At 51.1% G+C, this 15,958-nt stretch overlaps 1 protein-coding gene across 6 annotated transcripts; it reads right to left on the reverse strand.

Moving 5' to 3' along the window:
• Nucleotides 1–2,469: 2,469 nt before the first annotated feature.
• Nucleotides 2,470–15,227, reverse strand: OSBPL7 (oxysterol binding protein like 7). 6 transcript variants are annotated; one of them, XM_043964273.1, is made up of 23 exons: nt 14,964–15,224; nt 13,381–13,550; nt 13,033–13,158; nt 12,833–12,886; nt 12,181–12,294; nt 11,793–11,909; nt 11,583–11,700; nt 10,421–10,524; nt 9,969–10,061; nt 9,726–9,858; nt 9,555–9,649; nt 9,115–9,210; nt 8,623–8,757; nt 8,245–8,335; nt 7,500–7,747; nt 6,949–7,086; nt 6,094–6,157; nt 5,842–5,920; nt 4,931–5,075; nt 4,678–4,822; nt 4,218–4,344; nt 3,782–3,904; nt 2,470–3,540 (listed from the first exon to the last, which is right to left on the reverse strand). In XM_043964273.1, the coding sequence occupies exons 2-23, from the start codon at nt 13,474–13,476 to the stop codon at nt 3,432–3,434; spliced, it is 2,550 nt and encodes an 849-aa protein (XP_043820208.1). In that variant the 5' UTR covers nt 13,477–13,550; nt 14,964–15,224; the 3' UTR covers nt 2,470–3,431. The 6 variants fall into 6 exon arrangements, with proteins under 6 accessions (XP_043820208.1, XP_043820207.1, XP_043820210.1 ...); XM_043964272.1 differs by having other exon boundaries at nt 8,623–8,760; nt 13,381–13,619; XM_043964275.1 differs by having other exon boundaries at nt 8,623–8,760; nt 13,531–13,550; nt 14,964–15,223.
• Between the last annotated feature and the right edge of the window lie 731 nt (nt 15,228–15,958).

The raw sequence follows: 15,958 nt of genomic DNA on the forward strand, positions 1-15,958 counted from the left end.
AGAGAAAGGGAGCAGTAACTTTGACTGTCAGCGGAGGGGATGAGAAATAAGGAGTAGTGATGACCTGGAAAAATGACTGTGACTGTGGATGGGCACATTTAAGCTAATTCTACCTCACCTTAATGCCATCTCCCCAAAGCAAAGGACCTACTTTGGGAGAAGACCCAAGACAAGACCTGGAAGCATTATTTTCCTTGATCCTCATGCCTGCTTCCCCTGAAGTCAATAAAAGGAATGGTGTCTGTGTCCTTCAGACTCCTCCTTGAACACAGCCATCTTTCCCTGGTGCTCTCTCTAAGGTTGAACTTTACTTATTTTGGATGTCTGTGTGTGGGTACTGAGGACAGGTAGAAGGGGAGGGAGGAAATTCTCACCTATTTCTTGGGGCACTTAGTTTATTTTTTACTAGTCAAGTTTAGGGCAACATCCTACATGCCCCTTAGTAGCATCTGGATGCCCACCTTCTTAGGAGAATGAGCACCCTGGAATAGTTGAAATGGGGTGTGAGGGTAAAGGGGAGGTTATCTTGTATCTAGTTTTAGAAAAATGTATGTTCTTTTTTAAAGAGGGCATTTCTTGTTCCTGATATAAGATATCAATATCTTTGGTTCATTATTTCTGTTAATAAACTTCGAAAAGGCTGCATGTGTCAGCATGAAGGTAATTGAGGGTGAGTGGGGTACAGAGAACCAAGCCTACAATTTGAGCTCTCCCAGGGTCCCCTGGGGAAAGCCAAGCCCAAAGAGGTGTGACTCCCCTTGGGATGTGTGATACATATGAGTAGGGATCTGGGCTCTGACTTCCCAGTCCTCAGGCTCTCTTCCTCTACCGTTCTTAGTACAGCCTTCTAAGCATCTCGCCTCTGATAGGCCACAGAGAACTAAACTAGGCCAACTATATCATCCCTTCCCCGCCTCCCCTGATTAGCACCAGTGCTGAAATGACTGGGAGCCAAGGCTAATCTAAAGCAGAGCTGTGATTTCTGCCTGGGAAGCAGTATGAGTGCTGGAAGGATGTCCCCGAGCTTTCCTCCCATCCTGCCCATGGCCCTGAGGTCCAGGAGGTCATAGACCCTTGGTGTAAACCTGTTCAGCTCATGGGTTCTAAAACTGGAGAGTATCTTTAGAGATCCTATAGTCACGATCTCATAAGAATAACTGACATTTATATAGAGCTCTGAGGTGGGTAGAGTGAATAAGAGCTCTGTGCCTGGAATCAGGAAGAACGAAGTTCAAATATGAACTCAGACACTTACCAGCTGTATGACCCTGGACAATTCACTTAACTTCTGTCTGCCTACAGTAACTCAATTGTAAGATGCAGGAAATAATGCAACTATCTCCCAAGGTTGTTATTAGGATCAAATGGGATCATAATTTTAGTGTACCTGGCACATAGTAGGTGCTTAATAAATGCTCATTACCTTCCTTTTACAACCACCTTTGGAGGTATATCCTGCAGTGGATAATATTTTCTCCATTTTAGAGATCCAGAAACCAAGCTTGGGAATGGTTAAGTGATTTCCCTAGGATTATACAATATGTGAGGCAAGATGCTCATATGCCAATCTCACAGATTGAGCTGCGAAGTACCTTTAAAAAACCACCTAGCCCTCACTCCATAGATACAGAAATGAGCCTGGAGTAGATAGTATTTGTCCAAGGTCACCTTGGAGGGAAAACAGCAGACAAGGTTTAAAACCAGGTCCAAATTCAATGAGGTTTTTTCCCCCCTTTTCCGTACTGTTTTAGTGCAAAAAGTCAGCCCAAGAGAGGGAGGAGTGATTTGCCCAAGTTTCCACTGCCAATGATTAGTGGAGCTGAGATTTGAACCAAGGTATTATGTGTGTCCTACTATGGCTCATGGAGGGATAAGGTTCTCCCCATCTATTGAGAGTTCCTATATATAATAAGGTACAGTATCCAGAAACCAAGAATGGATGTGGAACTGGATTCTAAATCCAAAGTCCATGGGCTTTAATTATGGAATTGGAGAGGGGTTGAAAAAAGACAACACAAGGGGCAGCTAGGTGGCGCAGTGGATAGAGCACTGGCCCTGGAATCAGGAGGACCTGAGTTCAAATCTGCCTCAGACACTTGACACTTAGTAGCTGTGTGACCCTGAGCAAGTCACTTAACCCCAATTGCCTCACCAAGAAAGAAAGAAAGAAAGGAAGGAAGGAAGGAAGGAAGGAAGGAAGGAAGGAAGGAAGGAAGGAAGGAAGGAAGGAAGGAAGGAAGGAAGGAAGGAAGGAAGGAAGGAAGGGAGGAGGAGGGAGGGAGGGAGGAAGAAAGAAAGAAAGAAAGAAAGAAAGAAAGAAAGAAAGAAAGAAAGAAAGAAAGAAAGAAAGAAAGAAAGGAAGGAAGGAAGGAAGGAAGGAAGGAAGGAAGGAAGGAAGAAAGGGAGGGAGGGAGGGAGGAAGGAAGAAAGAAAATTTTTTTAAAAAGAAAAGAAAAAAGACAGCACAAATCTCAGACTGCCTTTATTGGAGTTCAGAAAATCATGGTGATTCACCTTAAAACAGAGAGGGCCTGAAAAGAAATAGTTACCATGGAGGAGGGACCCAGGATCCCAGAAGCCATTTATGGGGAAGCCTGCCTGCCTGCAAGCAGCTTCTCTACCCCCTTCCCAACCATCCGAAAACACACGCGTGCGCACACACACACACACACACACACACACACACACACACACACACACACACACAGAGGCACGCACGCACCTGACCTAGCCCCACCTCTGACTCTCAGGCGCTGCCAAGTTTCTGTTGTCCTGCAACTTCTAACACTTCCCATAGAACCCATAGCTAACACAAAAGTGTCAGTGGTGGAGTCCAGGGACAGCAGAAGCAGATCAGTGCTGCAGATCTGGGGAAACAGCCAGTGGGATGGTTGAGGCCAAAAGGGTGGAAAGTGGACATGGTGGAGGGATGCTGGCAACAAAGGGAGAGGCAGCAATGCAGAGGCTGAAACCAAGGACTGTCCCCATCTCAGCCAAATCTGGAAGGATTATTTGGAGGGGAGGAGGGTGGAGAGGGTGGTAGGAAGAAGGTCACAGTCACTGAGTTCTTCATGTCCAAGGCACTGGATGAAACAACAGCAGGTGGAAAGTTTGAAGTCTCCCTCCCATAAGCCAGTGAAAGCAAAATGGTATGTGGAAGGACAAAGACTCATCTCACATGCCTGTTGCTGGTGCAACAAGACCGGGGTAGGGGAGACACCACAGGCTTGTGACCCCCACCCTGAAAAAAACCCCACATGATAGGATCCAGTTCCTCTGGCCTGCAGAGGAAATGAGCAACAGGCTAGCCCATTTGTCTCCAGGGAAAGGAGATGAATGTTCTGCCCCATTCCATGCATCCATTGTGTTGCCAAGCAATAGGAGGGAGAAGTAGCGCTAAAGGTCTCTGCATCCCCCTCCAGGGGCCAGGGTTACCAAAGCACAGCCCCGTCCAGGTTTCCGTAGCCAGGCTCAGCCCTCAGTCTCCAGTAGGTGTTATTGGTGACCCACCACTCCTTTCCATTGCCATCTGTCTGTCTCCTGCAGGGAGGAGAGGTGAGACATGGGAGACAATCAATGAAGCAGCCATGAGGTCCTGCCCCCTCCAACTTCCCTCCCCATTCTGAGGTTCTGAAAGGCTCTCTAGGGGTCCAGCTATCGTTGCTGGCTGGTCTAGGGTGGCTCAGAGGATCTGAACTAGAATTGAGGGAGGGAAAAGGCAGCAGGACACGAGAAGGGAGGAGGCCCCGGGGAGATGGGGGCGGGGGGCTTCATCCGGCACCTGAAGAATCGAGCCTGGTGGGTGATGTTGTTTTCCTCCATCACTTTGCGGCGGTCTCGCTGAAGCTGTTCAATCCTCCGTTTTTGGGATTCGGCAGCCTGAATATTCCCCTCTTCTAGATACCTGGGTGACCAAAGTTCCATCAGTAACTGGTCTCCAGCCCAAGACCAAAGTAACCTTCCTCCTACTCATTCAATCTACCCTCAGCACTTCCTGCAGAGAAGTTCTGGCAAGTTCACTACCCAAGGGAAAGATCTTCTCTGAGCAGGTCTAAGTGACCCTCTGAGAAGTGCATGAGGGATCCTGCCCCGTTTGCCTTCTGTCTCACTGCAGGAAGCAGCAGGGGGCCCAAGCCAGGGAAGCGACTTTGGACAGGCAGTGCACTTGATCACCCAGATGCCCTCTAGAGGGAGAGCACAGTGCAGGGATGCCTGACCTCTGGTCTGGCCGAAGTCGGGTATCAGTGGAGGGCAGAGAGCGCTTCAGCTCAGCTGTCAACTCATTCAGCTCCAGGGCAAACTGCGTAAAGCCAAAGTTCCGCTCGTGGTCTTGAGGCATCAGGTCTGGGAGTGAGAGGGGGTTAAGTTGATTAGAGCTGGAGACAGGATGGCAGATGGAGCAAAGACCTCAACTGACATCTCTCTCCACTAGTCCCTCTGAGCCCTCTTCCCCTCTCCCCATAATGCCCTTCCAGCTTTTTGGGAGTGGGTATCATCGAACAATGCCATAGCTGAAGAAAACTGGAGAAAAATCCATACCAGGAGAACAGGTGGTAGACTTCCTCCTTATCCTAACCCAAGTGGCCCTGACCCAGCAGGCATAAAAAAGAGCGGGGGGAGAGAGTCCTGCCTCCCGCCTTTCCCCTCTGCCCCACTACCCATGGCCGCTTCTCTTACTCGGTTTCCAGATGCACTGGCCACCAGGTGGGGGCCCTCGGAATAGCCCCTCGTGCCACTTGCCAAAGAGCCGGTGGATGACACGCCCACTTCTGCTGAACACAGCCCCCTGTACCTCATGGACGCTGGAGCTCCAATACTTGGCCTGGGATTGGGAGTGTTAGGAAAGGGAAGAAGGAGGTGGTCAGCCCAGTCACCACTCTTCCAACATGACCTTACAAAAGCTGGAGCAAGGCAAGCAAAGGCTTCCTACCTTACAGAAGGTGATCTTGCAGTGGCAGGAGCTGTCCTGGGTGTTTCTGATGAGCACCTCCCCATAATGTTCAATCCAGCGCTGGCCACTTAGGATGTTGTGGATACAGGATGTTACTTTGTTCCACTCAAAGTGGTCCCCAAACCTGGAGGAAACAGAGTTCGACTGCTGGGGTGGACTGATGGATAAGGTCACAGCCAACAGCCAGCCTCCTAGCCCAGCTGCAAGCAATGGCCAAAGCTACTGACACAGAAACTTCCATATGTCCAGGATTCATCAGTGTGGGTTCTCCTGTCAATCTCCCATCCACTGACCTGGAACATAGCCCTTCTGTGACTTAGTGAATAGTCCTCAACAGCTGCTATAGCTGCAAAATTCATACCCCTGTGGCCAATCAACTGATGAGAACCTCTGAACCTCAGCAGGCCTGTCCTTGGACAACAAACATACAGTTCATTTTTAGGCCTCAAATTGAAAACTTGCTGGAGCCTGTGTTCTACTGGCTCATCTTGGGAGAGCCCACTCGGGATGGAACACCAGTGCCATGCTTTCACATAATAGCTCACCTTTATTTAGCTATTTTCTACAAGGCTCTTCTTTCCTTATAACATCCTTGGGAGGTAGTTATTGCAAGTAGTATGAAACCATTTTGCAGATGAGGAAAAGGGAGCCCAGAGACCTTAAGAAACTGGCCCAAGGGGAAGGAGCTAATAAACTGGGTACCTGAAACCCAGAACTTCTAACAACCAGATCTAGAACTCTTACCACTGCACTGGATTTTTCAACTGGATTTCCATGTTCCATCAGTTTCCACCCCTCTTCCTACACTGGTTCCCAAGGGCCCTGCCCCTCTCCTCCATGCTCCTATGACACCCAGCCTGGGTGAAGACCCTTAGGCAGGGACTACTCACCGAGGAAGTCTGACATTCACAGTCCCCACGGGCACAATCTCCAGGGATTTTCCCCAGAACTTATTCTTCCACTTCATATCTAGATTAGGGAATATTGAAGAAAGGCAAGAAGGGCAAATGGAGAAAAATTCCTTCTGGAAGAGCTCCAACTGCACCATACAACCTTCATTCTCATTTCATTCTTCCCAGTTCTCATCCCATCCCTGTTCTGTCCCCATCTTTTTGCCCATTCACATGTCCTCCTACTCTCACCTTGCCAGAAGATGAAGTTATCTGACTCTGCATGACAAGCAGATATGGGTGGATGGTGGGAAACCTGGAGTAGAAGACAATGAGATTATTTCTGGGTTGCCCTTAAGGCTCTTCTTGCACCCCTTTTCCTTACCCACTCACATCACCTGATCTCTACTTCTTTCCCTATTTGACTTCCCTTGTTTTATGACATGAGACATAAGAATACAGGCTTCGATTTATTTGAGAAACAACTTGGCATGATGGACAAAGGACTAGCCTTGGAACCAGGAACACCTGGGTTCAAGACCTGTGTATATAACAACTAGCTGTACAACTGCAGACCAAGGCACTTAACCTCTTAGTGCCCCCAGAAAATTCTCTAAGACTACAAGTTACAGATGAGTTCTCAACATTGATGGAGTGAGTTTCCTAACACCAATGAAATCCCAGGTCTCTTTACCCACCTTCAATTATATCTATTTACATACACACACACACACACACACAAACACAGATACCAATGTATACTGAGGAAAGGAAATGCCCTTCATTACTAATGAAATATAAAATCTGGTTCCTCCCCACAAAAATAAATAAAATAATGCAGATGTGTCTATATATATGTGCACAGTGTCCCAAAAAGTCTTAATACTAGTTTTAAATCTTTTGAGAAATTCTGTACATATGGATGGATGAGTGTATGTGTACATGCCCGTACATGTGTGCATGTATGTGTGTGCGTGTACATGTGTATGTATGCATATTATATACCTATCTATGTGCAGAATTTTCCTGGATTGCTCCAAATGCTCCACCTCTGGCACAGGTCCCCTCCCCACGCCGAGCCTCCCTCCCCACGCCCAACCCACACACCTGCTCACTAATGAATCGGAAGCCTCGGTCTGGACGCTCACACTCATAGGTTTCCCCCAGAACAGGGTTGAAAGGTTTGCATCCGGCCCGGTGATAGGTAGATGAATACGCAGAGACAGCAAAGGCTGCAATGTATAACTGGGAAGGGTGGCAGACAGGTTAGTCAGACTGGGGGCTCGGGGGTCGGGGCAGAGAAAGGGACTCCCTGCCTACTACCACTCATCCTCCCTTTGCCCACCTCCTCCCCAAACTGGGATGCCCAAGACTGACTGGGCAGGTCCTGAGTGAGACGAAGGCATGTTGGGAGAGTGGACACAGCCCTAGTCTCTAGGCTTTGTATCCTGGGGTATCCCTGAGCAAGTGTGAGACTTGGGGCAAAATCGCTGATGCCAACTCTGAGGCTCAGCTTCATCCTCTAGAAAAGGAGGGTGTTAGACTCGGAGAGTTAATTCAGCCGTTCTAGGATTCCTGGTGGGTGAGTAAACCGGGGGGCGGGGGCGAAAGCTGGTCCCCAGCGCTCGGGGGAGCGGCGGGGGAGGCGAAGCTCGTACCATGCGTTCGCAGGGGTCCGGCGTACGGCTCGCCTGGTCCAGTAAGTTGCTATATTCGAGCTCCTCACAGAGCCTCTGAAGCGTGTTGAGAGGCTCATTGAGCTGCACGGGCATTGATACCTTGGACAGGTCTTTGCCAATGTTGTTACGCAGGATATTCCACAGGCTCACGTCGGTCCCCGGGCCGCTGGCTGCTGGCAGGCAGCGCCGCCGAGGGGGATACCCGGCTCCCCCTGGAACACAGCCGCCTGGATCCCCCCGCCCCACCCCCAGCCTCGTCAGCGCCACGCTCCACGCCCAGGATCCACGAGCGCTGCACCACGGTCGGCGCAATCTGACTGCCGCACTTAGCGCGGGATGAGGCGGGATGGGGAGGGCGGCACCTACTACGGGTATCATCCACCCCCGGCATTCTCTCCCGGGAGCAGTTCAGTCCCCCGGAGAATCTGCCCAGACTAGAGAGCACTACCCGGATCGTGGGCCCTGGAGCATACACTGCTCAGCCTTCCACCCCTCCGCCTCCGCCCCGGGTCCCCTCTGGCTTTGATCGTTCTTAGTCATTCCCTAAGGGCTCAGAGCTAGTATCTAGCTACTAGATGTGAAAGGCAAAAAGACCCGGAGGACACAGAGATTGAAACTACCCGTCATCTTTCCTAAAAAGAAGAGCCAGACTCCATTCCCCTGGACTAAATGTCTTCCCCGTTGTCCCTCCAATTCCGCCTGTCCCATACCCCGGGGCTGGCACCTTTCTGGCAGTGTTCAGAGCTCCCGATGTCCAGCACCTCCTCTGACAGGCTAGTGGTGACTTCACTGGTGCAGGACTCTTCCTCCGAGCCCTAGGTGAAAGGAAGGTGGTACTTCTTTGGGGGCTCTGGAGTCTATACTCAGGCCTCCGGTGGAAGGGGAACTGAAAAGTTTGCCTTTGGGGTGGGAAAGGGGAAAGACTTCCCTGAGCCTCGGACATCTCTGCTCAGTGGCTTGGTTGAAGAGGAAAGGATGCCCAGCTGGCTTGTGGGAGGAAGACGTAGGGAGGAGGGCTTAAGGAGGCTCAAAATCTCTAAGACCCATTCTAGTCCTGTGGGGTCCCATTCCCTGACACCCTAGGACCTCCCTCCCCTCTCACCTCATTCTCTGAAGAGCTGGCAGAGAGAAAAACCTCACAGGCATCAAAGAACTCTGTGTGGGAGTCAGCCAGGGACAGGACACTGCGCTGGGAGAGCTGGGGGGTTAGCTCTCGACCTTTCATGTACAGAGCCTCCTGCTGCAGAAGTCAGACACGAATGTTAGGGCTGGCCCTGCTGTATGCTAAGTTCGGCTGGACTGCTTGAAAGTCCCGGGTAAAGAGAAGAGGAAGGAGGATGGAACAGACTGGTGTTAAATCCCCTAATAAAAAGATAAGAAGCTTCCCCCCTTCTCATTCTATGATTTGCTCTAAGTGGGATCTTCCAAATAGAAGACAATTTTTCCTGGGAAGGTGGGGAATAGACTAGGGGCTAGGATTGCTGGATTTCCATATTCTGGGTTTTAGTTTCCCTTTGAACATGAGAGGTAAGGGCAGGACAAGAAGGAAACTGGGGGAAAGGATTTCCAGGGATCTCCCCCTGACTCCTCTCACCTCTTCAGGGTTGAGGGAGCTAAAGGAGTCAGCTGTGGTGTCAGAGGAGATGGACAGGGTGTGGGGGCGTCTCTGGCCAGCTGCAACCTCAGAGACCTGCAGGGAGAGGCATGGGGGAACTTCAGGGTTAAAGATGGGGTTTAATTCTTGGTTCTAGTCCCACCAGTTCCACCCCCATCCCCCTTCCTGGCAGCACAGATCAAGGCTATAGTTACCTGTATTAACACTACACCACACACACACACACACACACACACACACACACACACACACACACACACACACAGAGTATTCTAGTAATCCAGCCCCACTAGTTTATCTCAGCTTCCCAGGTCTCTGAATTCTAACCTTTTGGTGACCCAGCCTCAACAACCCCTCTGTACTTCCATCCCTCTCTTTACCCCCCTCCCTATGTTCAGGAACACAATTCCCGGCCTCACCCCTAGTCTCTGCATCTCTGAACCCTGGTGACTGGCCTGAAGTCGATCCCATTCAGCAGTGAGGGCAGCCAGGACATTGCTGAGAGAGCCGTGTACTGCAGAGGGACGGTGAGAGTCAGGGTCCCCTCTCCTCTTTCTTCTTCTTCCTCCCCAGGAGCCCTAAACACTTACCTTTCTGTGCCAGGACCCAGAAATTTCGCTGCAGGTGAGCATAGTCTGTTGGGGGCAGCCCTCGGGGAGTAGAGGGCTCCCGGGATTCCAGGTATCTCGACAGGTTGGGAACAGAGCCATGGAGACGGCCCACCTGGAGTCAGGGAGGAAGATGAAGAGCAAAAGGAGAAAGAGCCCTTACGATTTTACCCGTGTCCAGACCCCCTCCAATTTCTGAGGGCCCTATCTGTACCCCACGCTTACCCTTCCAATGGTGTCATCCTTTGCATAGCTCTGAGTGCACCACATTCGACTGGTTCTCTTCCCCTTCTTGGGTCTCTCAGTGGTCACTGAGGCCTGGCGGGGTGTGTGGAGGGGTGGGAAGTCAGTTGGGAAGGGAGCTGGACCTGGGGAGTGGGGTGGTAAAAGAACAGCAACATACAAACCCCAGGGAGAGAAGCCGAGAAATACGCACACGGGAAAGAACAAAGCAGATGAGCAAACGGGCAGACAGACGAACGGATGCTTCCAAAGAAGGAAACAGACGGACGACAATGCTAAGGAAGAGCAGGAAGAAAAAGCGAGGGAAATGGAGCTGAAGCAGAAGTAGCTTACTGCCCATTCAGGGCCAGGACGGAGTGTGTGAGGAGGAAGCAGCGGCCTCCCCAGAAGTGCTGCTCTCTGGGCCCCAGTGTCCTCCCCTTGCTCTGCTTCACCTGGTGTGTGGAGATGACGGGAGCAGACGGGATTCGGTGCAAGGATTCCAGGCTCTGGAGGAGTTTGTGCAGCTCCTGAAGTTTCCCCTGGCATTCAGAGAGCTCTGGGGACAAGGAGGGAGGGGAGGAGAACTAGTGAAGAAGGCTATCCCTCTCCGATTGCATGCCCTTAAGGTCTGAGCCTCCCCAGGCAGCACTTTCTAAAGCAGACTTGCCCCTAGGGGTGGGGGAGTGGCACTAAACTGAACCGCTGTGCTTAATCTTCAATCATCCTTTTGCCAACTCACCCTTCGTTCCATAGGGCTTTATCCTTCTTCACCAGCCTTTATATCACCCCTTCTTCCTTGAAATGGGTTATTTTCCCAGTCTGTAATATTTATTCTTTCCCACCTTCCTCTCGAACAACAATAATAATAATGATCGCTAACATTTCCATAGTGCTTACTATGTGCCAGGCACTATGGTAAGAACTTTAGAATTATTATCTCATTTGATCTTCACAACTTTGGGAGGTAGGGGCTATCATTATTCCCATTTTACAGAAGAAGAACCTGAGGTTAAGTGACTTGCCCAGGGTCACACAGCTTAGGCCCAATATGAACTCATTTCTTCCTGACTTCACTCTATCCACTATGCCACCTAGCTTCCCCATCTAACCCTTCTCCTCCCTTCCTAATCTATATTGGTCTCTGCCAAGAAGCCCAACTTGATTCACACAGGTCTTCCCGGATCCCTCCTCTCCATTGCCTTCCATTCCCCAACACTAACAATAGGCTTTCCTGTGTTCACCTGACCCTGTCTCCCCCTTTGTAAGTCCTCTTTCCCCAACCATCATGACCACAATTATCAAACATTAACTGTGTGCCTCCTATATGTAGGGAAGGAAACATCATTGCTGAGGTATGAGCAGGGAACACAAAAGGCCATAAGGCATAGTCCTTGACCTTAAGCAGCTCAATCAACCAACCAAAACCACAACTGTCTAGTGCCAGGCACTGTGCTAGGTTCTAGGGAATACAAATAAGTCAGCCAGTCCATTCCCTTAAGGAACCACTCATATAGGGGAAAGGTGACTGGAGAAGGGCTCCCTTAGAGCATGCCTTATGGTTCACCCATCAAACAGGGGGTTCTCTGAGGAAAAGAACTCAGAAGGAGTTCTCACCATGAGAACACCGATCCAATCCCTCGCTGTCTTTCAGCCAAGATGAGACCTTGTCCCGAGAGCCAAGGCCAGGCAAGGCAGGGACATTGTCTGTAGACGCCAGGCGGGCACTGGTTGCCTGCAGGAATGAGTCAAGATTCACTGGATGGGTGCAGTCTGAGTCTCAGCCATCCCTCTCCCACCCGACAATAATCCTGCTCTAGGATTTACCTTCCGGTTGGTGCTGCTCATTGGTAGCTTTGGGCATCTGGCCATATCTGGGCGCTGTGCCATTCGGTGGGCACAGAGCCGGGCCACCCAGCTCTGGAACAGCTCCTGGGATTTGATCTACAGGAGATAACAAGACAGTAGACCTCCAGGTGTGCAAAGTGAAGTGACCTGAGGCCCAGATCCTGCATAAACAAGCCTCGGTCCATTCTGATGTCTGTCTTAGGGAAACTGAGCAGTCCTGTTTATTTATCTCCCCAAAGTGCTGCTTGTTCACAAGTGAGAGAGGTATGTTAGTGTCTTGTTGATGTCTATGGTCACTGCCTTATCCTCCAGCCCCTGGCTCTTCCCTCCGGCTGCTCTTGCCTTGTCAGGCTGGGTCCCTGCTCACCTTGAGGTGGTAAATGTTATCCTCAGTGTCAAGGTCAATTCGCTGAGCCTTCTTATTGATCGACATGACAGACAATCGGACATCAATGGAGCCATGGAGTTTACCCTTGATAATCTGGAGGAATTAGGAACAAAGGGAGCTGGGGGAGGGTGTGGAACTAGGGTTCTACCTCAAACCACAAAATTACCCTCACCCCATCATTGACCGTAGCCTCTGCTAAATCTTTAAGGAAGGATCCTTGAATCTGGCTTTCCCACAACTCATATTTCTTCAGGAATTAAAGCTTTCCAAAGTGCTGTCCCCACCAAACCAAACCAAACCAAACCAAAAACCTTCAGGTAAACTGCACATGTCTCACTATTCCCATTTTATGGATGGGAAAATGAAGGCTAAGAGAAATTCTGTGATATGCCCAAGGTTACACTGGTAATATGTCCAAGCAGGGATTCTAATTATTGTCTCCTAATTCCAAGACCATCATTCTTTCTACCATACCATACTCCCTCCTCCACCTCCCTGGGAATGAAGAATTCTCCTCCTTCCCCTACTCCCTTCCCAAACCTCCCCCCCCCCCCCAGCAATGTGAAGTCAGAGATACCATTTCCACCCCACCCCACCCCCACCCCACTTCTTGACTAGGGCCCCAACTCACATCCTGCCTAGTGTTTGCATAGCGAAGGATTCCATCTTCAAGAACAAAGTATCTCTGTAGAAAAGTCCGGGAGGAGCAGAGACCCATACAGAGAGAGCCAGAGGTAGGAAGGAAAATAACCATAGGTTCATCTTTGTAAATTCTTCTCTTTTTTTAAGACAAAAGCCTTTTGCTGAGGTTTGAGGAGCTCCTCCCCTTACCTTGTGCCAACCCTTCAGGGGCCACTTCCTCTTCTTGAGCAAATGACCTTCTTGCCTCTCTGGTTCGGTCCCTTCTGTCCCCGGTCTTGCCTGAGGCTCTTCCACTATTTCCCATAGTTCCAAGCCCTGGAGGCAAAGGGAAGCTTACTGGAGAGAACTGCTTCTCAGAACCCGTTCTATTCCAGCTCTCACCCCGGCCAGGACCCAGGGGCCTGCTCCCCGGTTCCTGTCTCTCCTGTGTATCCCCCTCCTCCCTCCCTTTGGAGTTATCCCCAAACCCTCATTGGCATGAGTGGGTTGAGTGCTCTCCATCTACCCCTTCCCAATGCTAACAGCAGACCCTCGGACCTGCTGGGTGATGTACTTAGAAGGCTGGGTGCTGTCTGAGAGGGAGGGAGCAGCAGCCCGACGAGGGGAGCCAGGGTCCCTCTCCTGGCTATCCATTCTGGGGGGATGAGGAAGTGTCCAGTCAGAGTAGGGGGGAGGGGGAAATGTCACCTAATGGTCCTGAGACTGTCCTGGAGGAAGAGAAAGACCATCTTGGATAAGTCACCTTCTTCGTTCACCTCAAGCCAGCCCCAAACCCTCTAGGGAAATAGAATACTGACCCTCAGCCCACCATCTCTAGAACCCAGCATCACCTTCAACCTATCACTTCTGCCTCATTTTCCCAGCTCCCTGCCAACTCCTGACCCCAGGCTAGAGAAGGGGAGTTGGGAATTTGTGGGTAAGCTGATTCTAAGAAAGCCACAAGGGGTGTGCCCAGCCACACCCTGGACACACACAACCAAGCTCTGGAAAACACTCTATTCTGGCAGAGACCTGGATGTGGGGGAGGAAGAGGAAATAGCATGGAGGGGAATTGGGGAAAGAGAAAGTCTATATAGACAAAGATCAGTCAGTCAACTACCATTTATTAAGTACCTAACATGTGCCAAGCATCTTATCAACTTTTCCCTAAGGAGTACCCTTCCCCCATTCCATTGCCAGTTGACTCCTCTGCCATGATTACTTTCTCTTTCCCCTCCTTCCCTGCCCAGCAGACATAATGCCTAATGGAGAAACTGAGGCCTGGGGCAGAGCAGATGCTCTCTTTCTCTGCCCACCTGTTCCCTTCCCACTATTCATTAGCCATTCCCTACATTCTTCCACACCCCTGGAGCCTCTGGAGCCTCCCCCTCCCTTCTTCCTTCTTTACGCTCCTGGACCTGAGTCCCCAGGACACAAAAATAGAGGTGCTATCCATCTGCTAAAAGAATAAGGATAGAAAGGAAATGGGACTAGAGTTGGTGGGGAAGCTGTAGGTGGGAACGACTGGTGGGCAAGAACAGTTCAAGGTCTTCCCAGGTCCTGCAGCAGTGCCCACTGGTGCCCTTGGCACCAACACTGGCCATCCTGACACCACAGCTTGATCAATAATGCATGAGTGTGTGTGTGTGTGTGTGTGTGTGTGTGTGTGTGTTGGGCTGGGGTGGAAGGGAAAGGTGTTAGCCTGAAGCTAGTGTTGTTGCTCAGGTGATCTTAAAGAGACACCAGGCACCTGAGGAACGTGACCAGCTGGGTGATAGCGATATGGAATGTGAGTGTTGGAGGGAGGACTGCCCAGCAGCACAAGGCTGGACAGAAGACTAAGCCATGGGGGAAAGCTCCTGAATCCAGCTACCAAAACTTCCCCAAACTCTGCCTGTGGGTTGGGGGTGTTTGGCCTTGACGTGAGTCCTGGCTTCTCACAGAGTCAAGGGAGACGGGGCATCTCTGCCCACACCGAGTCAAGGGGGAGGGGAAGGTGGGATCCGGAACAAGGTGGACAGCTCCCTGCCTCCTCCTTGCCTCCCCAGGTCTAGGTAGGCAGGCAGAGACCGCCCACTTTCGGGCAGAGCTGGACCCCTCTCCCCTGGGAATGCCAGGTGATGTCAGCATGGCCCCCTTACCGTAGTGCCCATGGACTGCCGGGTCTGCCTGCTTGCCTGCACTGCCTCTGAGTCACCGTCTCCCTTTCTGAGCTGAGCAGCGGCGGCAGCTACTGCAGGAACCAGGAAGGAAGGAGACGTCGGAGCCTCCACTCGAGCCGGATCTCCCCACCTCCTCGGCCCCCCTCTATCCTCCCTCCCGCCAGGCCCTGGGCATCCGGGGCTCAGCTCTGCCCCCCCGCTCCTGGGAGGACTCAGGGCCGAGCAGGCATCCCAGAGGCGAGGTGGGGGCGGCAGCGAGTGGACACCACCGCTCCACCGGGAACAATTCCAGAAATATCAGGGAAGGCGGGGAATCGTTGAAGGAGGGGCCTCCAGGCAGAGGAGGCAACTCGTCTATTACGACTGCTGCTGTCCTGTCCTGACTTGACACCTGGCCTTCACCTGACCTAAGCTGGTGCCTAGTGCTTCATCAATACCCACCAGTGCTTCATTTAAGACCTGAAAATGCACTGCAGATGTCGGAGCTGAAAGGAATCAAACTGATGGTTGAAGAGACAGATGCCCCTGACACCTGGGTCTCTAGGGCAATGCCAGCTTCCCCCCGGGGCACTGCCACTCTCAGGGTAAGAGTGAAGTCTAATGGTGAGAACAAACAGCCGGGAAGTAGGCGTCCAATATGAAACTGAAACCTGTCCCAAAGGGGATGATATAGGGTCAGCTAGGTGGTGAAGTGGATAGAGCACCAGTCCTGGAGTCAGGAAGACCTGAGTTCAAATCCAGCCTCTGACACTTACTAGCTGTGACCCTGAGCAAGTCACTTAACCCTGGTTGCCTCAGGCCAAAAAAAAAATTAGAATCAACAAAAGGGGGGTGTATAAGTTCTGAGGGAAGTGATAACATGGATAAGGCCCTAGGAGTGGATTCCCCACATACACAGGCTCTCCAAATGTGGGGCTGACATGAAGACATAGTTAGAGTTGGTCTTGGGTCAAAGCGCCTAGGTCAAATGCCAG

The sequence above is a fragment of the Dromiciops gliroides genome, chromosome 4 (assembly GCF_019393635.1).
Source record: "Dromiciops gliroides isolate mDroGli1 chromosome 4, mDroGli1.pri, whole genome shotgun sequence".
In the NCBI taxonomy this organism is placed as follows: Eukaryota; Metazoa; Chordata; class Mammalia; order Microbiotheria; family Microbiotheriidae; genus Dromiciops; species Dromiciops gliroides.